Source organism: Suncus etruscus, chromosome X (genome assembly GCF_024139225.1).
Source record: "Suncus etruscus isolate mSunEtr1 chromosome X, mSunEtr1.pri.cur, whole genome shotgun sequence".
In the NCBI taxonomy this organism is placed as follows: Eukaryota; Metazoa; Chordata; class Mammalia; order Eulipotyphla; family Soricidae; genus Suncus; species Suncus etruscus.
Window position 1 is genome coordinate 99,277,038 of NC_064868.1, and position 21,875 is coordinate 99,298,912.

General features: G+C 46.2%; 1 protein-coding gene across 2 annotated transcripts in view; it reads left to right on the forward strand.

Annotated features, from left to right (window-relative positions):
• Positions 1 to 589: 589 nt before the first annotated feature.
• The window catches only part of GPC3 (glypican 3), a 439,048-nt gene continuing 417,762 nt past the window's right edge, over positions 590 to 21,875 (forward strand). The window contains exons 1-2 of one of the 2 annotated variants that reach the window (XM_049766670.1): positions 590 to 914; positions 14,905 to 14,949. In XM_049766670.1, the coding sequence (XP_049622627.1) occupies positions 740 to 914; positions 14,905 to 14,949 (220 nt within the window). In that variant the 5' untranslated portion in view covers positions 590 to 739. The remainder of the gene's footprint in view (positions 915 to 14,904; positions 14,950 to 21,875) is intronic. The other variant, XM_049766671.1, reaches the window with a different exon arrangement.

A 21,875-nucleotide genomic window follows, 5' to 3' on the forward strand; every position in this document is an offset into this window, starting at 1 on the left:
GCGAACAGCAAGAGGCGAGGGGGAGGTGTTGGGGTGAATGGGGGGGTGTTGGGGTGGGCAAGACGGTTTGGACCGGGGAGGCAGGAAGCCTGGGGCAAAGCAGAGAGGGGTACCTAGGCCAGTCCCCCCCATTCACCCCTGCCACCGCGCACCCGGAGGCTAGAGGGGAGAGGTTGCAAAAAATCCAAAAGGGAAAAGCCCTCCCGGTTGCAGGCCAATGAGCGGCGGGAAGGAGGAGTGAGGCCGGGGAACTTCTCCCCGAGCCAGTCAGCGGGGACGGCTGCAGGGAAGCCAATCAGCGCGCCCCAGCCTGCAGCCCCTCTGCAGTAGTTCTGCCAGAGCGCCCAGTGTGGGGCGGCGGCAAGCGGGCAGCTGGGCGTCCTTGCACGCGCTTCACATCCCCCCACCCTCGGCGCCCCCCCCGCCCGCTTCCCGCGCCGCGCGGGCCTAGCCGTCCCCGCCACCAGCCCGAGGCAGCCCCCCGCGGGCCCGCCGAACTCCGCGCCTGGCCCCGCCCCTAGCCTCTGGCCCCGCCCCGCCCCTGGCCCCGCCCCCTCCACCGAGCCCTTCCCGCCCTGGTCCAGCGTCCAGGTAGCTGCGAGGAAACTTTTGCAGCGGCGGAGCAGCGGCACGTTCTTCCGCGCTCCAGGACCTCGGGCAGGCTTGTCGCGTCCCGGGCTTGCTCTCGTCCCCGTTGCCACTCAGTCTCCCGCGCTCTCCTCCTTGCCCGCGAAGCAGGATGGCCGGGATCGTGCGCACCGCGTGCTTGGTGCTGGCGATGCTGCTCAGCTTGCACTGGCCCGGACAGGCGCAGCCCCCGCCGCCGCCGCCGGACGCCACCTGTCACCAGGTCCGCTCCTTCTTCCAGAGGCTGCAACCCGGACTCAAGTGGGTGCCCGAAACCCCCGTGCCAGGTGAGCCGGAGTCCCCGCGCACCGTCTCCGCGCGGCAGCTGGGAGCCTCCCCCACCCCCAAGGCGCGGGGTGGCCGCCCTCCCCTCCAGCGCAGTGGCCCAGTGGCGCCGCGATCGTGCACCCTGCGGCCGGGCGCCCAGGAGGGGACGGTGTGCCCGCGGCATGGCCAGGTCTACACGGAGTAAGGGAGGAAGGGGGTTCTGTTTTTGTTGGGTGGGGGGACTGTGTTCGCATCCCCAGGCTCTCTGTGTTACCAGGGAAGGTGCGCGGGGGAGATAGAAACTGCGGGGCTCGTCTTCTCACGAGCTCCCATTTTCGGGGGGTTGGAGGGCGGGAAGGTGGGAGCTGGTTTCCCAGGGCTCGGCCGAGCGGCGCCTCATATCGGAGCTGGTGCCGCGGGAATTTGCTCCCGTCGGTCTCACGTACGTGCCAGAATTTCTGCCTTAGCTGGCCCCTGGCTCCGGCCTTACTCCCCCACCCCTCCACCCCAGTGCACCCCCACCTCCAACGCCCCCCTTTCCGCAGCCTCCTTCCCCGAGGTTCGCGGGCCCAAGTGCAGGCAAAGTTAAGGACAGATCTCCGAATGCCTAGCGGCAGGTAAAGACGCGCGGAGGGAAACTTTGCAGTGGGTGCTCTCCCCTCCCCGCCCCCCCCAAGACCACGCAGGAACCTTTCCCTGCAAAACCGCCACCGACTTCTAGGTTTGGCCAAACCGCTTCGAAACCCGTGCAGCTGGCTCGGGAGCGAGAGTGTAAAGAGGGGTGCCACTCCTCCCCTTCGAAATCCCCTTTGCCTTCGCGACCCACTTGGACCCCCTACCGGGAAAGATGGTTGGAGGTGTAGGAAACTTTGGGGGCGAACGCACGCCTGCCTTTTGTTCTGCAACCATCACATCGTGCGGGCTGGGCCCTATTTTAACATTAGCCCAGGGCCCGCCGCTGTCAACAGATGAATATTAATGGCCTCGCGTGATTGACCGTCCCGCGCCTGGACTCCCCAAAGCCTGCCTGAGAATCCAATTAGAACTCATGGCCACCCTGTCACCCCGGGCCCGCAGAGTCACTTTCTAACAGGTTCCTTTAGCTGAGGTGCGCTCGCTCGACCAGCCAAGACCGCTCGCTTGCTCGCTCCCTCGGAATTCGCCCAGCGGGAGCCTTTTGCGGCCGCGCGCCTAGGTCTCCATCCCGACCCCGCGTCTTGCTGGGCGCGCACCCCGCGCCTGGAAGAGCTCCTAGAGAGGGGGTTTAGGGGGGAGGCGTGAGTTTAGGGGGTCACGCAGCCCTAGCCTTAACTTGGCCGGTGGCTCTCAACAAGTTAGGGAGGCGGACCTGATGGTGGAACCAAGTTGGGAATGCGATGCGGTGCGGTGCGGTGCGCGCCCTCTGGCACCGCGTTCGCTAGCAGGAGGTTACCTAGGCAGCCTTTTCTTTAGGTGGATAAAAAGAGCCTGCTGTTTAGTTGCAAAGGTAATTGATCACCCTTTTTTGGGGGGGGGACTGCGATGCCTGTGTGCCTCTGTTAAATATTGCTTTGCAGGAATTCGCGCGAAGGGAGGGGAGAAGTACCTCTTCCACTGCTGAGTGTTCCTAACGCACCACGTGGGCGTGTGCGGGCGCTCTAAGGGGGCCAAAACGTCGGCAGTGGTTCCACCACACTGAAACAACAGGCAGGCGGATCTCTCTCTCCCCTCCAAGTGCCATGGTAATTAGATGCCTGAGGCCAGAGAACATGCTTTTGTGGATAACGTAAAAAAAATTGGTCTGCACAAGGCAGATTCTTCCGTTTCCTCCACTCACCCATCCTGCGCACCACCCCAAGATGAATGGAGGGGTCTAGGGTGAGGGCTAGGGCCACGTTTGCTGATTTCCAGCCCACGACGTGATGCAAAAGGTTGTGTTTCAAAGAAAAAGAGCAGAGGCAGCGCGCACAGATAAGTCATTGAGCCACCGGGCTCTGCACACACTCACACATGCAGGCTTCCCCTTCCCCCCCCCCCTGGCCTTCTGCCTCTTTTCAGCATCTGTAGAAAAGTACTGGGAGGGCCCACACACTGTGTATACGAGCGATTTGGCCTGGATTCCCTCCCTCCCTCCCTCTCCCCTCCGGATCTCCCTTCCTGCCCGCCTAAGTGCAGAGAACTGGGAGTTGGAGCCGAGATTTTCATTTTTCCTCCAGCATTTCCCGAACCTTAGAGGGGAAAAAATCCCTTTCCGGGGAGGGGGCTTTGGCCCTATCAAGCCAACACTCTCCACTTTGAGTCTGCTTCACAGGCAGATGCAGGATTGAACACCTTCTGCTGAGGCCGACTGGAGCAGAGCCAAACTTCCAGGCTGGCACTGCCCCTACCGCTCCCTACGAGATAGCCTAGCATTTTTGGAGCCGGGTACCTTTGGAGCACTTGATCCTGGCGTGAAATCATGTGCTTTTTGAATGTGTGGCGGGTACATGTGGTCACTATAGATATGGCAAGCCTGGTGCAAATCCCGTCCCATAGGTCCATGTCTGGAAAAACTCTTCAGTATTTCAGAGAAGAGAGGCTAATGGCACACTTAATACACTGGCAAGTGCATAATATCAAAGTGAATAAATGTGTAATTTGCTGCTGTCGATCAGTGGTTGGAAATGGCAAGAGAGCTGCAAATTATTAGATACTTCTGAACCAACATGAAGCCCGATTGACCCCCCCACAACACACCCACACACTTAGGGCCCCATCTATATTTTAAGCCACGTTCTGTTTGTACGCTCCACTGTATTAACTGCATTAAGCATTCTTTGTCCCAGATAAAATGAGATTTGGTTGCAGTAAGAAGAAATCCTCAAGAATGTCCTGTCTCACTTAAGGGGAGCATTTGGGATTGACTGCTAACTTCGGCCATTAGCAGAATTGGGTTAGAGTGGATAAGGTACATTTCTTATGCTAATATGGATGAGACTAAATGGCATTTGAAATCAGCCAGCCTAAAAAATAAATCATTGGTGCTCAAGGACTGACTATACTATACTTCTACAAAGCTGATCTAAAGCCTTACAATCTCAATTCTTTTAGAGTGTTCAAAGGCACAGGATAGCAATTCTAAATTGCTTGTTCCCCAAATCCATAGATCTTTTCATATCCCCACTCTCTAGCTTTCTCTCTCTCTTTTTTAAATAAAGGATTTGTAACTTGGAAAGCACCACAGATGGAAACCAGGCACACAGAGTTAGCATTTGGCAGAAAAATCCATATAACTGACTTTCAGTACAGCTCTTTTGCCCTTATTTAATTTAGAAAAATTCAGAAAAAAAGCCAATGAGCTCATAAGTCTAGATGTTTATTTTGTTTTGCTTAACCTACCCACAGGCGCAATCAAGAATGGATACAATTTTAGGCAAGGAAAGTGAGTTAGTAATCAGACAATGATGTTTCCAATTGTCTCAAGGGAATGTTACAGAAGTCTGAAAAAAAATTCCTCTAAACAAAAATCAAGTGTAATTCACTTTATGAATGCCATACACCACTTTTGTGGGGGCTGGTGGTAAAGGGGACGGAAGGGAAGGAGAAAATCAAACAAACCGTGGTAGTGTTGCAACTCCCCAAAGATTGAGGAATCTTGCCTTCGAGAGCCCTGAACAGTTGCAAGAACCAATCCAGAAGGCCAAATGCCTGGATGGGTAAAAGGCAGCCCCGAAGAGCCAAAGTGACTTATTGTTTTCAAAATAGTTGAAACAACATTAAATTTTAAAAATATATGAACACTCACCCACCCACCCACCCACCCACCCACCCCCCACACACACATGCATGCACGCACACACACACGCACACACACACACACACGCACACAAAACATTCTGGCAAACAAAGACTTTGGTACTTGGTTGGTTTAAGAGTGTGAGAAGGAGCAACAATAATGGGTGGCCCAATTAGCTTGAAGCAGTTAGCAGTTCTATTATCAGAAGCAAGACTTAAGAGGCAATGCCATGAAATTTTGAAAAGGTTGTCACTACAGTGTGCTCCTTTCAACGGTTTGGAGAATTCTTTGAAATAGGCTCCGAATCTACTTAGTACGCAAATCCTTATGAAGGGTACCAAGATGGGCTCAGAGGAAAATTCCCCATGAGAGAAGATAGTTTTTGACTGATGGGGCACTGTGACCCGGAAGGAGTTTTTAGATGACCCACTGCTTAGCAGGCTCTGTATTAGGTGTTGTGAGGACAGAAAGGAGTAATAGGCAGTCTCTTTTGTCAAGGCACTCAGTGTAGTGGGGGAGCCTACAAGTAAACAGGCTTCGCAGGAAACATGTAGGATTAAATAGGGTGAAAAGGGCTAGAAAAGACCTCCAGGAAATTGACTGGAATGGTCACAATAGCCAGCCTGGACAAGGGAAAAGAATTGAAGAGGTGAAGTGGGAGATAGGGAGAGGTCTCTTAATAGGGCCGCCATCTTAAAAAGACTTCTGAATTCTTGGAGCAAATTCCTTTTGTAGACATTAGGAAATACAGGCATAAGATTTTGTTGGATGCTAGATAACACAGATGGTGTCAGTTTTGCAGCCTTTTCCCCCCTAAGGGGTTGCTATGTTGTAACCAATATTTGGATGCAATATTTTTTCAGCATTCCGCCACTTCCATCTTTAGAGCCACAGTGTTTGCTGCTCACTGTTGCCTGGAAAAAAAGGCTGCTTATTACCAACCTGGGAGAAAAAAGGGTCTGGATTTGTCTACTCTTAAGACAAGACAATATGTTTTCTCCTTAAATGGCAGCTATCAATGACCTCGCCAACTTTAGTGTTTGATGCATATACAAAAGCATGGGTCTTAAGAGGTATCTTATTACTCATTTCTAAGAAAATTGAAGATAATCACTTATAACTCGTGCACACGATACATCATTTGGAAAGAATTTCACTGGGGATCATATTGCTCAACTGAAAAGTTCTGGCATGCTGAATTTGTACATTTTTGTGAATGCTTCCTTTGACTCTGATCTCTAGCTTTTTGCTGCATATGGTTATTTGTATGTTTTAGATTATAAGGGTCTTAAAGGGAAAGCTCTGCATTTGATGCAGCGGGGAGCATCACACTAAGAGCACTATAGAGCATTTAGCAAGTAATTGACAGTAATAGACTGTCTGGTTCATTGTTGTGTCCTCTCTGAGCTCCCAAATACTTTCTTACACTCTATGCCATTTTCCTTATTTTAAGAGACTACATCCAAATTATTACAGCACATTACCGAGGCCTGGGGGACAACCTTTTCAGAGCACATATACTCTGCCTAAGAATGTTCAGCCTTAACTCGGTTAAGCAGGGGCTCTTAGCATCAAGCAGGATGTCGAGTATCCAAGGAGAGAATTGAAATTAGCAGCATTGTTATGACTAGCAGAGTAGTGTCACTAAAGAACACCAGATTATTATTACACAGAAATTGGAGGACATCCCTTCATCCAAACACTCTTGGATTTAATGTCAACGAGACCGTTCTGGCTCAACTTGACATGACCATATTTTCGAGGTGGGCTTTTAGCACATGAATGGACCTGTTGAAACACCTCACAGGTTTCTGGAACCTGGGATCTGAATCTGTGCACAGGCTCAATTCAAGAGACTCGATGAGGGTGGGAGGGCTGAGGAATAGTCCCACAATTAGAATTATTGTCTTGCACCCAGATTTGGTTCCCCGGTAACATTTATGGCCCCTTGAGCCCTGCCAGGAGTGCTCCTTGAGCACAAAGCAAGGAGTAACCCCTGATCACAGTCAAGTATAGCAGCAAAGCAAAAATAAAACAAAAACAACACCCCCCAATCAAACCAAAACAAACAAAACAGAAAGGTCCCTACTGGGAACTTCAAGCCTAGCTGAGTTTATAAGCAGGTTCAATGTTTGGGGTAATCAAGGGGCTAATGGAAATGGTGGGCAGAAAAATCACCCACTCATCTGCCCATATTTAGCAAATTGTCTGACTTGAAACAGGATCCCCGGTACTCCATTAAGAAATGAGCATCAGAAAATAGGATCCAAGTAAGTCATGGGCCTCAGGCTGGCTTTGGAGGCAGCGGAAAGTAATGGGAATTTGCCTTCTGAGATATAATGACAGGGAGAAAGGCGATTCAGAAACCAAGGTGAAGACAGGGACATCCGCAGAGAAAATGGACTTTAAAATGCTGTGTATGAGCAGTAGTGGGAGTGGGGGGAAAACGTTCACTGGGACTCTGTGGTTGCAGTTGAACACCTTGTTGAATACACAGAGCAGATTGCAACATGGGCCAAGTACAGATTAATTATCCATGTGCTAATTATTAGAAAGAGTTGCCATTTGTAAGCACAAAGAAATCCAAGTTGATTCTCAAGGAAGGCACTTTCCCTCTGGCCCCTGTATGTATTTTTCTTCAAGAGTCCAAAGGAGTTAGCCCACAGTTGGGATCTTAAGGTATTGCTGGTGTGCCAAGCATTTCATTACCTCCAGGAGCTGAAATTGTCTTTATGGGCTAGATTAGTAAATCTGTGAAGCTCCTTGAATTGTATTTAATAGGATTATATTGAGAAATAATTGATAGGAAGAGAGAATGACATACAAGTGAGAATGGCAGTGAGGAGGAACAGGGGATGTAAAAGTTGCCTACTGCATTTCAACACTCAGGTCAAAAGTTAAGGTGTACATTTTTTGTCAGAAATAATGCAGTTAAGACTATTCAGCATTAACAAATGGCCGCTGAAAGCACACACACACACACACACACACACACACACACACACACACACACACACAACTTATAAATCCAGAAAAAGGCCTGGATTTTAGAGTGAATTTTCATTGGCCTTTTGGAGTCTGCCTTTTGAAAATGAGTTTATTACTGGCAAAGTGGAATAGCTTGGTTATGGGCCCTTTAAGGTATGTGTTCCTAATGGTCTCTATCTTCCTTACTAGACTAATGTCCTAGAAGTTAGTAATTGTATCTTGTTTATCTTTGTGCCCCACATATTTAGCACAGGGCATGGTACTTGTGGAGACATTCTATAAATATTTGTAAATGAAACGAGGGAAGGTGGCTGCAAATGCATTATAAATATGACTTCCATAAAAGCAACATTTTAGTAGGCAAGTTTTACGAATGTACGGTGTCTAAAAAAGTAACTACTTTTTCAGGTCAAAAAGGCCATTTATTGTCTGTAGGTAAGTGACAAAGAATATTGGTTTAATTCACTTGGCTGCCTTAAAATTTCCTGGAAGAAGTACACTAGGCAACTCTCCTACAAGGTAAGTATCTTGTGCTTGTTTACAAGGCTATTCTAAGTAACTTAATGATAAGTTAAATATAGTCACAGAGACATAAAGACAGGCATTTATCTTCCTTTTACAGATCTGTGGTATTTGGGCTTGTAAAAATAATGCAACTTGGTGTCAGTTCCAGAAATATACTGTATGTTTTCCCTAGGAGTTTGATATTTCTTACCTGTAAAATCAAGCTTCGTAAAGCACACTTAAACATACATAATCTGGGGGCTGTAGAGATAATACAGAGATATTGCACTTAGCCTACATGCTGCCAACCTTGGTTTGATACTTGGCACTGCATATGGTCCCTTGAGCACAGCCAGCGGTCACTATTGAGCACAGAGCCAGGAATAGCTCCTAAGCACCACCAGGTAAGACTCCCAAACTATCTATATAAGCCCATAATCCACAGTGTATTTCCAATTATGGAATTTATTAAAGTTGGGGCTGGAGAGATGGTAGAGAAGGTAAGGTGTTTACCTTGTATGTGGCTTGATCTGGGTTCGATCTCCAGCATTCCTTATGGCCCCTGAGCCATACCAAGAATGATCCTTGAATGCAGAGCCATGGCTAAATAAGCCCTGAGCACTGCTGTGTGTGGCCCCTAAACCCAAACCCAAAACAACTAAAATAGAATAAAGCCCTCAGGAGAGGGCTTAATTTCTTTATGCATTTGGATAATGTCAGTTGAGAAAAAGCCATTTTCTAGAGAGAATTTATAACTCATAGGGTTTTTGTAGATGGAGGCTCATGTAGCAAGGAAGGTTAAAAAAATAAAGAGATATGAGGGCTGGAGAGATAATACAGGGATTAAGGTGCTTATCTTGCACTGGCAGACCTTGGTTTGATCTTAAGCACCACATATGGTCCTTTGAGCATCAACAGGGCTGACCCCTTGAGCACAAATCCAACAGTAAGCTCTGAGAACCTCCAAACATTTAACAAAGGATCATATTCATATAGAAATTAAGTTATCTGGGGCCGGAGAGATAGCATGGAGGTAAGGCGTTTGCCTTTCATGCAGAAGGTCATTGGTTGGAATCCCGGCATCCCATATGGTTCCCTGAGCATGCCAGGAGCAATTTCTGAGCATGGAGTGGAGCCAGGAGTAACCCCTGAACACTGCCGGGTGTGACCCAAAAACCAAAAAAAGAAAAAAAGAAATTAAGTTATCTTTATTCATATTTTAAAATATGGGAATTATGTTTGCTTCTTCCCGCCTTCATTTTTGTTTGGCTCTCCACTCATATTCTCCATATCTTGTGCATCATGATATCCAGAAATTTCTTTTCACTCTCGGTCCAATATTGGTTTAGATTGTTGAAACTGGAGGAAACTTGGTCACGCACTAATGGAGAACATCAGAAACCTGAACATTAGCCTTTGTGCAGAGAGAATCTGGAGATGTGCTTGAAATGCACCTTTTGGTTCCCTCAAATATTTCATTTGCACTTCCTCATACCTAATGTTCATAGTTTTGGAAGTTTATCCTTTCTTCATAGCCACTGCCAAGCCCAACCCTCATTGATGCCTGCATCGTATTTGATTCCTCTAGAGTTGCCCAGGGCAGAGTGATTGACAATGAATTAAGAGTAATTAATGAATTAATGGGAATGAATTAAGAGTAAATTGAAGGCAATAATTTGCAACATTTTGATAACTCTGGTCCCCTTCTTTCCTTCTCCACCAATCCCAGTATTATTGATTGCTCCATCCATTTTTCATCCCATGGCCCCCATTGAACTAGTCTTTATCTGTAGTCCCCTTGGAATATCCTGGGGTCCCACAGGGTGCCACAGAGTTCCTAATTTGAGAACTGCTGCTCTAGAGGACTGAATGAGAGCTCGAGATCCATCTGCCTTGGGAAAGATGGGAGTGTAGCATTGTCTCTGTCATTCTGCCATGAAGACTAAGGAAAGGCTAGTGGTGCGGAAGTCAGTTTCTCTAGCTTCTGTCACCATGGGTATCTTGTTTCATTTTCATTGCTTCAATATACAGGGTCAGAGTGATAATTTAGTGGGTAGTGTACTTACCTTACTCTTAGATGACGCTGGTTCCATCCACAGCACCAAATAGGATGAACTGGAGCATAGGTAGGAGTGATTTCTGGGCACAGAGGAGTAACCCTTGAGCATCACTGGGTATGGCCTTCCCCACCAAAAGACAAAATTGCCCTTTGAGGAAGAAGTGACAAGGAGAAAGGTTTCCATTTGTAATTTTATCTGAAGATTATTTTTGGTTATGATATATAGGTATGTAAATACACAGATGTGCATACATATGAGCAAATACAGACATTTTAGTTATTTTTCTTTTTTTTTTTTTTTTTGTGGTTTTTGGGTCACACCCGGCAGTGCTCAGAGGTTATTCCTGGCTCCAGGCTCAGAAATTGCTCCTGGCAGGCACGGGGGACCATATGGGGCGCCGGGATTCAAACCGATGACCTCCTGCATGAAAGGCAAACGCCTTACCTCCATGCTATCTCACCGTCCCATTTTTTATTTTTTTTTTTTTTTTGTTTTTTTTTTTTTTTTTTTTTAGTTATTTTTCATAGCAACAATGAATAATTATCTGTTAAACTGAAAGTTGGGATTGCGCTTCTGAGTGGCCTTTTACTCTGATTTGCCCCGTTTGTATTATGTAAGCCTCACCTTTGTATATTTTAGGACCACTGAAAGTGTCCACAGGCTCTGAGAGCCACTGAGCTGCTTGACTCACACACATGCATACACATGCCCATACAGCCCTCTGTTTTTTTTGGGGGGGGGAGGGGCCACCCTCAAGAGTATTCAGGTGTTAATCCTGACTTTGCACTCAACAATCAATCCTGGTGGATTCAGAGGACCTTATGGGATGCTGGGATCAAACCTAGGTCACCACTTGCAAGGCAAGTGCCCTACCTGCTGCACTATCTCTCACCCCATGTGCCCATCTTTGTACACTCATCTATATAATATTTTTATATTTGAGGGCCCATAATAACCTGAGGAGGACAATGGGGAAACAGCTGCTCAGAGCTGGAGTGAAACATTTCACTTGGATTGGTCCCCAATTGTGTCTGAGCTGATTATGTCACTAATGTCTTGTCAAGTTCCATAAGGACAGAGGTAGGGTTTTTATTAAAGCATCAAGGGTCAATCCATGCTATCATGTTTGCTGATTATAGAGAGATTTTTGGGTTATATTTATTGGTGCTCTGGGACCACTCTTAAAATTGTGCTCTGGGATCACTTCAGGCAATGCTTGGTGGACCATACATAGTGCCAGGAAACAGTCAGGGTTGATTACCTGTAAGGCAAGCACCTTAGTGCCTGTACTGTTTCTACCATCTCCCTGGTCACTCCTATATTTTAAGAGGTTGCTCAACATTGATTTTTCTAGGCTCAGTGTTCAGATGACTGTGGGTATTGGGGACCAAACTCAGAAATCTCACATGTAAAGCATGCATGCTAGCTGTTTGAGCTATCTCCTTGATTCTGGAAAACTACTTCTAACATGGTCCTCATTGCACATTGAGCTCCGTAGAAATGAGCCTGTAATTCATGAGGGTATATTGGGTTTCCTGGAGTGATTGTATTTGGGATCATATCGAACTGTTTTGAGAAACATTGAAATTCTCAGAAAAGAAACTTCCTCAGAATGGACTTTCTATGCTCTGCTCTTGCTGCATAAATATTGGAAAGTTTGTCAGTCCGAGTGGACTTCACCCAGTATTGCCTCAGGCCTGATTTTATGCCAGGGACTAAACTAGGAGCAGGTAAGTCAGAGACCATCAGGGCCTGGAGGGGGTGGGGAGCCAGGCATGTAAAGCCACACAGAGCAAGAAGCACCCTCAAACTGGAGTCCCTCTGATGGTATGGGGGTGATTGAGCTCTAGAAGAGGGAGATTCTGTTACTTAAGCAAGAGATATAGCATGAGGTATTCAATGTTCACAGACAAAATGGCTCTTCTGTTGGCTTGAAGTATCTGGTTTGGCTGGGTAGCTGACCAGGTGAAGAATGTGGAGGAAAAAAAAACAACCAGAAAACCCACTGGGCAATGCTGAAGCATTTCCTTGGGCTGTGTGCAAGTTCAGTGAGGTGCCATGAAAATCATTTGAGGGAAAGTATTGTTTAGTATGTAGCCGTCTGGAGTCTAAAGTGATAGTACAATGGGGAGGGCATTTGTCTTCCACTCAGCTCATCCAAGTTTAGTTCCCAGCATCCCATATGGTCCCTTGAGCCCTCCCGTGTCCCCGAAGTGATTCCTGAGGGCAGAGCCAGGAGTACATCCTGAGCCTTGCCAGTTGTGGTCCTAAAACAAATAAATCAATATGGAACTGACCAGAGAGCAAGTGGTTGTGGGTAGTTTTTGAAATGCAGCTGAAATGATGGGACCCTACATGTAGGAGAACTGAAGAACAAGTAGAGAGAGGGCAGAATAAATAGCATTTGCACGTAAAGACAGAAGGAAGATTGTAGGAGTTCTAATTTTTCTGAGTGCTGGGGTACAGGGTTAAGTGTTCAGTCAGTGTTCATAAGGTGAAATAAAAAGGGATATTTGGAGATGTTTTGGGGGGGCTTTCTTATTGGTGTTCAGTGAACCCCAGAAGCCATTCCCAGTGTTTGGCCTGAGGGCTAAGAGCTAGAGCCTGAAGATATGGTTTAGCTCTGGATTTGTGGTACTGGGACCACCAGGGTGATATTCCTCCAGGATGTTCCAGAGACCATGCAGTGTCCAAGGAATGCAACTCAGGTTAGGTGCATGCAATGCTTGTGCCCTGGACCCTGTACTTTTTTTTCCTCCCCCAGAGGGACATTTTAAGGGGAGAAATAATAAGTTTTAGGGAGTCTTTGACCCTAAAAGACATAGATAGGTTACGAGTGAAGTTGTAGTTTATATCATAGAAGAAGAGGAAACAGTCGGGACTGGAGAGAGATCCTGGCTGTTATCAGCATATGAGAAGGTAATTGAAATTTAGAGCCCAATGAGCTCACTGGCAAAGAGCGTATAGACACTTTTAGAATTTAGGAATAGCAGAGTTGGGACTTCTCAGCATATAGGCTCAAGTTGGAAATCAGGGGTGTGGATGATATTTTCCAGGCGTTTTGCATGTGACATGTCTTAGAAAATGTATTTGGCCAACAGCTGGTGATTTTTAAAAAAGCAACCAAACTGCCAAAGGCTCCGGGAACTCTCTAGACTAAGAGCAAGCAAAAGTGCATGTGGGGTTCTGAGCCAAGACTTTGCAAGTAAGATAATGGGCAATGAAACAGCTTGCCCCTTGAACCCTAACCCACCCCTCAGGCTTCTATGTCAAGAAATACCATGAGAGTTCTGTGCAGAGTTCTGTCATTTTAGATAGCAAGCTTTACAACTTTGGTATGTTATCAAAACAGCATTGTTGTTCTTAGCGGTGGGCAGTCTTTCACTCTGATACCTTACTTTACATTTATCTCCTGAAAGCCTTGCTTTCATATATCTTATGTACAAAGAATGCAATCCCTCATGAAGTGTCTGCAGGTTTGGGGTGCCTCTGACATATCCCAGGTTTCCACATGAATGCCTTCTGCACTTTGGGTGGGGGAGTGAAGCTGTAAAAGCTGGAACCTTCAGAATGAGCCCCATGGCTAAGTTCTGATTCCAGTAGGTCCAAGGAAATGCTAGATATATTTGTGAAACTGGGACAATCTTTCCTTACGTGTCAACAGCAATGTCGTTCACTTCTGTTTGGGATGGGGGTGGGGAGAAATGGTTGCCTACCTTTTGATTTTTTGGCATGAATGATTTCTTGAATATCACTATTGTTGAAGAGATTGCTTTTCTAAGGGTTTCCACTTTCATTTTATATGATTCAAGAAATGCTCAGATCTGTAGGGTTTTTTTTTGGCCATGTGCCCACCTAAAGGTATTCAGGGTCTACTTCTGGCCCTGTCCTTATGGGTACTCCTCCCCATGGTGCTCAGGGGACCCTGATCCTGGTCTTTCTGCTTACAAAGCATAAGTCATCAACATGGCCGTCCAGTAGGTTTTTTTTCTTTTAGTGGAGAAATGTTGGGGTCTCACACCTTGCCATGCTCAGGCTATTACTGGCTCTGTGCATAGGACTGCCCCCTGGTGGTTCTTGGAGGACTATACATGGTGCTGGAATTAAAACTTGGGTTGACTACATGCAAGGCTCTAAAGCCTTAGCCTTATACTATCTCTCTGGCTCTAGCAGTCAAATTTTGAGGTGGATGGCACCAGCAGTTTTAGCTAAACAGGCTGGAAGTGCACTGCAGGGCCTGAAGATGTGGTGTTGGTTAGGCCCTGTAGTGCTATGGATCATTGAGGCTACCCCAATGGTTTGGGGTAGTGCTCAAGGTCCTCCAGGATTGCACGTGGCAGTGTTCTGAGGAACCAGTTGTACTTGGATTTAACTGGATTTATATTTAACCCTAGTTAAATATACTGTACTATCTACAGAGTATTTTGGAGATGAGGGAAACCTTTGGAAAGACCAGAAGAGAAGATCACAAACCCTTTCCTGAGGACTCACTCTGTGCCACTGACTCTCTAGTTAAAGGGTTTATTTAATTTTTGTGGTGGTACTCAAGGCTTCCTCCTGGCTCTGTGCTCAGTGCTCTGGGTCAACCACATGCAAGGCAGGTGTCTTCCCTCTCTGTACTATGGCTCTGGCCCCCTTGCTTAATTTCGTTTTAACTCTATACAGTGAACTCGAAAGGTAAGTAATTTCCTCTCTCTCTAACAGATGAAGGAACTGAGACCCAGAAGGATTGGCATTCCCGGAGATTGAGTAAGTGCTGGTGCCGGGATCTGCCTTCCAATGTGTGTCACTCCTATCACTCTGGCTCTTTGCCTTGTGCCCCTTGATTTTAGAGGGACAGAATAATGATCTGGATGTGAAGGGTTTGACTTCAATTTCCACATGCCTTGGACTTTTTTTTTGGTGGGGGGACTTTTTGTGGTTTTGGTTCCACTACTTATAACTCTCTCTGCCTTCTTCTACCCTTTATAAGGTGCAAATGTGCCTGTAGCATTGTCCTTTCCCTTTTGTCTTCTGTCTTTGTTCTTTCCCACAATGCACAACTTCACCATTGTTGCTGTTTGAATGATGACTCACTCTCTCTCTGTCTCTCTCTCTTTCTCTCTCTCATCTTTCTGGCTTTCCAGTCCAGAATTTCCCTGTTGGCAGCTGGATATTTTGATCCCTAAGTCTTGCCCCTAAATGAATCAAACATTACTAAATGAATCCCTTCTTTTTGTTCTTGTCCAGTCCACACACATCTACCTGGCCCCACAACCAACATTTCACAGCATAGTGCCTCTTGGTCTCCAGACACCAAATCCCTTTTGTTTTCCCTTGTGTGCTATACCTGCCCTTCCTAAATGGTCTTACCAACCTACTTTCAGCTAATGGCTCACTCTTACCCTCTTGGCACACTTGTGTCCCCCGTTGAACAGGCTGCTAGATCCTTACTGAAAAGACCTTGCAGTTATCAGTCTCTACTATTGCAAGGTGCCAGTACAATGCCATCTTCATGAATCACTTTATGACTTGGTGGGACCATATCCTGTTTTAAACCCTGCTCTCGCTGTACTTCTTTGGCCTTGATTTTTTCTCTCTTGTTCTTGTAACTATCTATGTACTTGACCTTTATTCTTATTTATGTGGGAAGTGTATGTGGGGCGGTGGTGGTGATGGTAGGGAGTGGGGTTGGACCGCAAGCACTGGTGTTCAGGGGCTCTTCTTGGCTCTGTGCTCAAGAGTGACCCCTAGTGGTGTTGGGTGGGATGACCCCATACAGTGTCAACCACTGGAAGGCAGTGCTTTATCCTCTCTACTTTCACCACTTAGAATATGCATTGTTTTAAAACAAAATTATCCAGCTGATTTGTAAACTTGCTGTGATTTTGAGAAGGATTATTTTCAAGTTTAAGCTCCTAAAGGGTAAGAACCAGGCTGACTTTAAGAGAGAAGATTCCCTGGCAACCCATGTGGTTCCCCAAACACCAGTAGGCACAGAACTAAGAGAAAGCCCTGAGCATGACTGGGTGTGGTCAAAAAACAATGAAACAAACTAAAGTCAAAATAAACTAGAAAATCTTGTTGGGGCCAGAGAGGTGGTAGAGTGGGTAGGGAGCTTCTTTTGCATGCAGATGACCAAGGTGTGTTTGGTGGCACCCCATGGTCTCCTGAGTCTGTAAGGAGTGATAATCTCCGAGAGCCAAGAGTAAATCCTCAGGAAGAATAAGGTGTGTGTCCCCCAATAAAAATAAATAAAAGAGGGGCTGGATCAATAGCACAGTGGTAGGGCAGTTGTCTTGCACACGGCTGATCTGAGACGAACATAGGTTTGATCTCTTGCATCCTATACGGTCCCCCAAGCCTTCCACGGGCTATTTCTGATTGCAGAGCCAGGTATAACCCCTGAATACCTCTGAGTATGGATCAACACCTCCCAAAATAAATAAAATAAATAAATATAAAAGGGTCTTGCAGAAAGAGCACCAGCATTTCTTTAGTTTCTCATTCTGTTCCTTTATTGCTTGGCTTCACATCTGGTCACTAAAAATGGGGAAGGAATGGGGCCGGAGAGATGGAGGTAAGGCGTTTGCCTTTCGTGCAGGAGGTCATCGGTTCGAATCCCGGCGCCCCATATGGTCCCCTGTGCCTGCCAGGAGCAATTTCTGAGCCTGGAGCCAGGAATAACCCCTGAGCACTGCCGGGTGTGACCCAAAAACCAAAAAAAAATGGGGAAGGAAGGTGACATGAGGAATATAGCATGGAAAATAATATAGAGGAAGAAGAAGAAAAGGGCTTAAAGAGTAGGGGATAAGGGAGAGGAGGAGGCTTGAATGCAGGAGAGAGAATAGCAATGAAGGCACTGGCATTGCTTGTGGCTCACACCAGTACCACAGATTGTCTAAGGGAGACTTATCAGTAGTAATCCCTGAACACAAAGTCTGGAGTAAGCCTTGATCACTGCTGGCTGTGGTTCCAAACACCTAAAGAATGTGAGCCTAGAAGAGCTGGAAAAGGCTGGACTGCAGGATCTCACCATTACCTTTGTGACTTGTTTGGAAAACTGCCCCCCCCCCCCAATGGATAGAACCCCTAATCGAGTTCTGGCTTCTGTGAATGTGACGAAAGGCAACTCCATGCATTCTAAAATCATTTTGCCCTTAGTCTAGTGACCTAGTCATGGTATTTCATAGTCTCTTTGGCTTGCATTCTGGGGTATATCTTCTCTAGCCATACCCAGAAGTCAGAGAAAAACTTTTTTGATGCATTTCAAAGAGCCATGGAAGACTTGTGCTCCCATGTTTCAACTGGTCCCCATTGATTGCCAGACAGATTTTCTGCTTTGTTTTCAAACTTCAAAGTGGATTTTGGAAATAAAGGTTTATTTCTCCTCATGGAATGTTGCAGGTTTTTCTCCAAGTGTTAATTTCTAAAACCTAAGTCATTCTGGCCTTTGAAATTTCAGAGCCCTGGGTCAATTTAATAATGTTGCCTCTAGGTTCTTTTGGCCTTCAGAAGTTGTCAGATTGCCTCTCTTTGTTCTCTGGAGGAGGAAGGTTGCATCATTCACAAAACCTGAAGGTGACAGAACCAGCATTGATTCAGCCAATTCTGCATATTCCCTGCCCTCAAAACTGTCCACTATAGGAGTTCACAATGAAAGTGCCTGTTGACAATAGGACTTATTCCCAACAGGCACTTATACCCAACAAATGTAAAATTTCCACAAAGCTCATCCATCAGTAACAAGTTGGGCCAGGTGAGCTAGTAGGGGGTTCAGGCACTTGCTGAACCCCCATGTGGTCACCATGTGGCCGACCCCAATTTTATACACATTGTTCTCTGAGTATCAGGGAGTGATCCCCCTGTACAGAGATCCTGGTTACACAGAGTGGGGAGTAGACCCTGCATACTGCTTCATCCCCCCAAAAAAGAATTAAGAAGTAATGCAAGTTACTCTTACATCCAGTGGGACTCAGTTTACCTTCAGTACTAGTGAGGTCCTCTTTTTAGAGCCTGCCCTCCTCTCTTCTCCTCCGCCACTCTTCCCACTTCACCCTTTGGCCATCTACCCTCACACTCTCTCAACTGGTTATAATTTGGAACAGAAGGTGTTTTATGGTTTGTTATATTTATTGAATGGTTTTGTGTTTCGTGTCCTTGTTCAAAAAATAGATGAGTGGAATGGTTTCCATTTCTTGCTGTATTTCGGTCTGAAGCTGTTTTCTCCTGCAGCACCTTATTTTCTTCTCTTCTCTCTCTCTCTCTCTCTCTCTCTCTCTCTCTCTCTCTCTCTCTCTCTCTCTCCCTCCCTCCCTCTTTTGCTCTCTCTTTCTCCCCCTCCATCTTCCTTGCCCTCCTCCACATGGGCCAGCCCTCAGTGCTTCTGGGGAAGAACACTAGATTTCCATTTGTGTCCACATCTTGGCTTTGGGTATCTGATTAGCTAGATTCATTTCTTTAGGTTGGGAATGAAAAACTCTCAACTCCTGGGGCCGGGCGGTGGCGCTAAAGGTAAGGTGCGCCTGCCTTGCTTGCGGTAGCCTTGGACGGACCGCGGTTCGATCCCCCGGCGTCCCATATGGTCCCCCAAGCCAGGAGCAACTTCTGAGCGCATAGCCAGGAGTAACCCCTGAGCGTTACCGGGTGTGGCCCAAAAACCAAAAAAAAAAAAAAAAGAAAAACTCTCAACTCCTGCAACAGTCAATTTACTTAAATTCAGTTCTCGAGAAACTGAGCACGTAACTTATAGGCTCTGTGTGTGTGTGTGTGTGTGTGTGTGTATGTGTGTGTGTACATGAATACACGATCACCCTCCACCCACCCCGCCTCCCTCCCGCATGCAGATGGGATGGGGCTAAAGATCCTTGCAATGAAGTTCACATTCTCTTGTCCATAATTCTCCGTGAATGCAAATTGTATTTTTGTTCTTTGAACACCCGCCTCTCCTTGTTTTTCTCTTTGAAACCTTGTTTGTTCCTGGGGGAGAATTGACACCTACCTGGTAGGCTCTCCAAATTGTAGCCCACTCTTTTGTCTCTGATGAAGTGATCAGATTTCAGGGTCCTGGCTTCATTTGTAGTCTTCTTTTTTTCTTTTGCTAGTTTCAAATTTGAAACGTTGGAGAGTGTATTCCAATTGGACTAATCCCTGGTAGATTTTTTTCTTCTTTGTCTTTCCACTTAGAGGGGCTCTTTTGTTTGGCCTGTATCTATTATCTCTTCCCAGCTTGGCCAAGGTTGTTAGGTTATGCACTTACGTATAAATATTTAACAAGATAAGTTAGACAAAATGTGCTTGAAGAGACTTCAGACATCCCCAACCCCCGCACCCCTGCCCCCTTGCTCCAGTTGGTGTGACACAGATGGTTGCTTTATCTTAGATGTTTAGATTTACAGGACAATCCTTTGCACTTTGCCTGATGGAGGTGCACAACAAAATGGAAGCCCCCCTTTTGGGAGTCGAACTGGATTATCAAAATGGTAGCACCCCGTAAGAGATAACATGAGTCTCTTCTCCCTATTTTTCCCCTAACTAGTTCATCCAATGCCCCAAAAGTTGAGGCTTAGGTATGAGAGTGTGTTTTTTAAGAAAATATTTTGGATAAAGACGAATGTTCTCCAGGCAGGAATAACAATTAGCCCCATTCATTAATCAGGGGAGCATGTTTTGACTTTGAGTTCTGGCTAGGAAGTATCAACTGTGAAAGTCACACATATATATGAACCGCGGGCAAATTTATGACTTGTCAGCCTTTTAAGGTTAAATTCTTAACCCCACATTGGGGCTGGCTTTATATGCCGAGTCCAGCACATTCCTTGAGGCCTCTGAACCTCCCTCCCCTCTCCAGCCCCCCCTCTAGCTTAACAGCAGTTAATGGTCTAATGAGCAAGAAGGCTTTCTGCCTCTTATCAGCTGCCTAAACAGCAACAGGAAGGCTGATACACAGAGGAGAGGTTAAAACCTGAGTTCTTAAAACAAAAATACTGCACTTGCAAATGCTGGCTCTATCTTCTGTTGAACATTTTCCATACCTGGCAGGAATGCAGCCGAGCCTTTGCTGGACTTCAGGCTAACTAACAGTCCTAGCCCTCCAAGTAGGAGCAGTCTAATGAATTTTCCCCATTGTTCTCTCTTTGTTGAGTTCTTCTCTAAACAGCCTTCATGGTCTTTAATGAGTTTGTAGTTTGCACCGGAGGTTGTTAGGGGCATGCTCAGAGTTTGTGAGTGCTGGCAGGCGATGCAGATGGAGGCCTGTCTCTTTATTTTGGGGGCCCAGGGGTTGAAGAGGGGCAGTGGCGTAAAGGTATAAGCCGAGTTGCTGCTACTACTTACTTTGTCTTCCTTTAGAAACTGAGTTTTGGAATTCACATTGTGCGCAACTCAGCTGCGGGGTCCCAGAAAGCTTTGTCTCTCCCTTATATTGTCCTCAGACTTTTTTAAGGAGAAAGAGCCCGGCCCATTTCTTAGTTTCTTAGCTCCACTTGGAATCCGGCCTCAGCCTCCCAGAGAATAAATATTTTAGGGTATTCAGTGCCCATCATAGTGAAAGTCTCTGGACTTACTTTTATCTTCGGCATTTGCATTTTTTTCAGAGAGAAGAATGAAAACATTTTTTTTCAGATTCCGTTCGGTTATTGAAAATCCTATTTACATAAACAGGCATTGTTGTGGCTTAGGGAAGAATGTGGGGTGCCATTCTTCGGCTCCCTGTATATCTTTGCGAAGGTTTGTCTCCATAGAAGTAATGATGCCTTAGTTGAAGGTTGTTTTGTCATTTAGGTAAGCGAGGCGGCTTGAAATTTCAGTTTACTATATCATTGAGTCTCTTCTTAAATATTTCAGGCATGCACGTTGCTGTCTTGGTAGGAAAGACCCTAAAATTTAAGTAATCTCCTCAGGCATCTGCTTGGTAATAAAATCCTGCTTGTTTCCAGGGGTTAATTTTCATGACAATCACCCCCCTCCCCAACACCATTCCTGAAGAATTTCTGCCATCTTTTGCTCAAAAATTAAGTTTACTTTTTACTTTTAGGGCAATGCTTAGGAGTGACTCTTGGCTCTGCACTCAGGAGTCACTCCTGGTGATGTTGAGGGGGGACCCTATGAGGTGCTGGGAATCGAACCTGACTAGGGTGTGTGCAAGGCCAATGCCCTACCTGCTTTCCTTTCACTCCGGCCTGATTTTTCTTTCAATCTTTTAGGGCCTGAGCTCCCCTGACATGTTCAATAGCTCCCTTGCTGGAGTCACTGGGTGTAGAAGAAATTTCAATGTATTCCGAGTTCTGCTCATTACACCACGTTCATTTCAAGTTTTTAATAGCCTTGTCATATATTTCAGAAGATCATCTGCCTGACTTTGCCAGATTTGGTTTCCTGCCCTGAATGAAAAATGGAAGATCAGCAAAAGTACAGCCCAACTATTACCTAGTCTGTCCTTTTTCTCCAAAAGAAAGGGTGGAGGGGCGAGGAAGGAAAGGGGAGAGAGCAAAGAAAAAAATGTTTCCCAAGGTCATCTGGTGCAGAGAGAGGTGGGAAAACCTTTAAAAAAGGAAAGAAAAAAAGAAAGAAAGAAAGAAAGAAAGAAAGAGAGAAAGAGAGAGAAAGAGAGAGAAAGGAAGGAAGGAAGGAAGGGAGAGAAAGAAGGAAAGAAGGAAGGAAGGAAGGAAAGAAAGAAAGAAGAAAGAAAAAGAAAG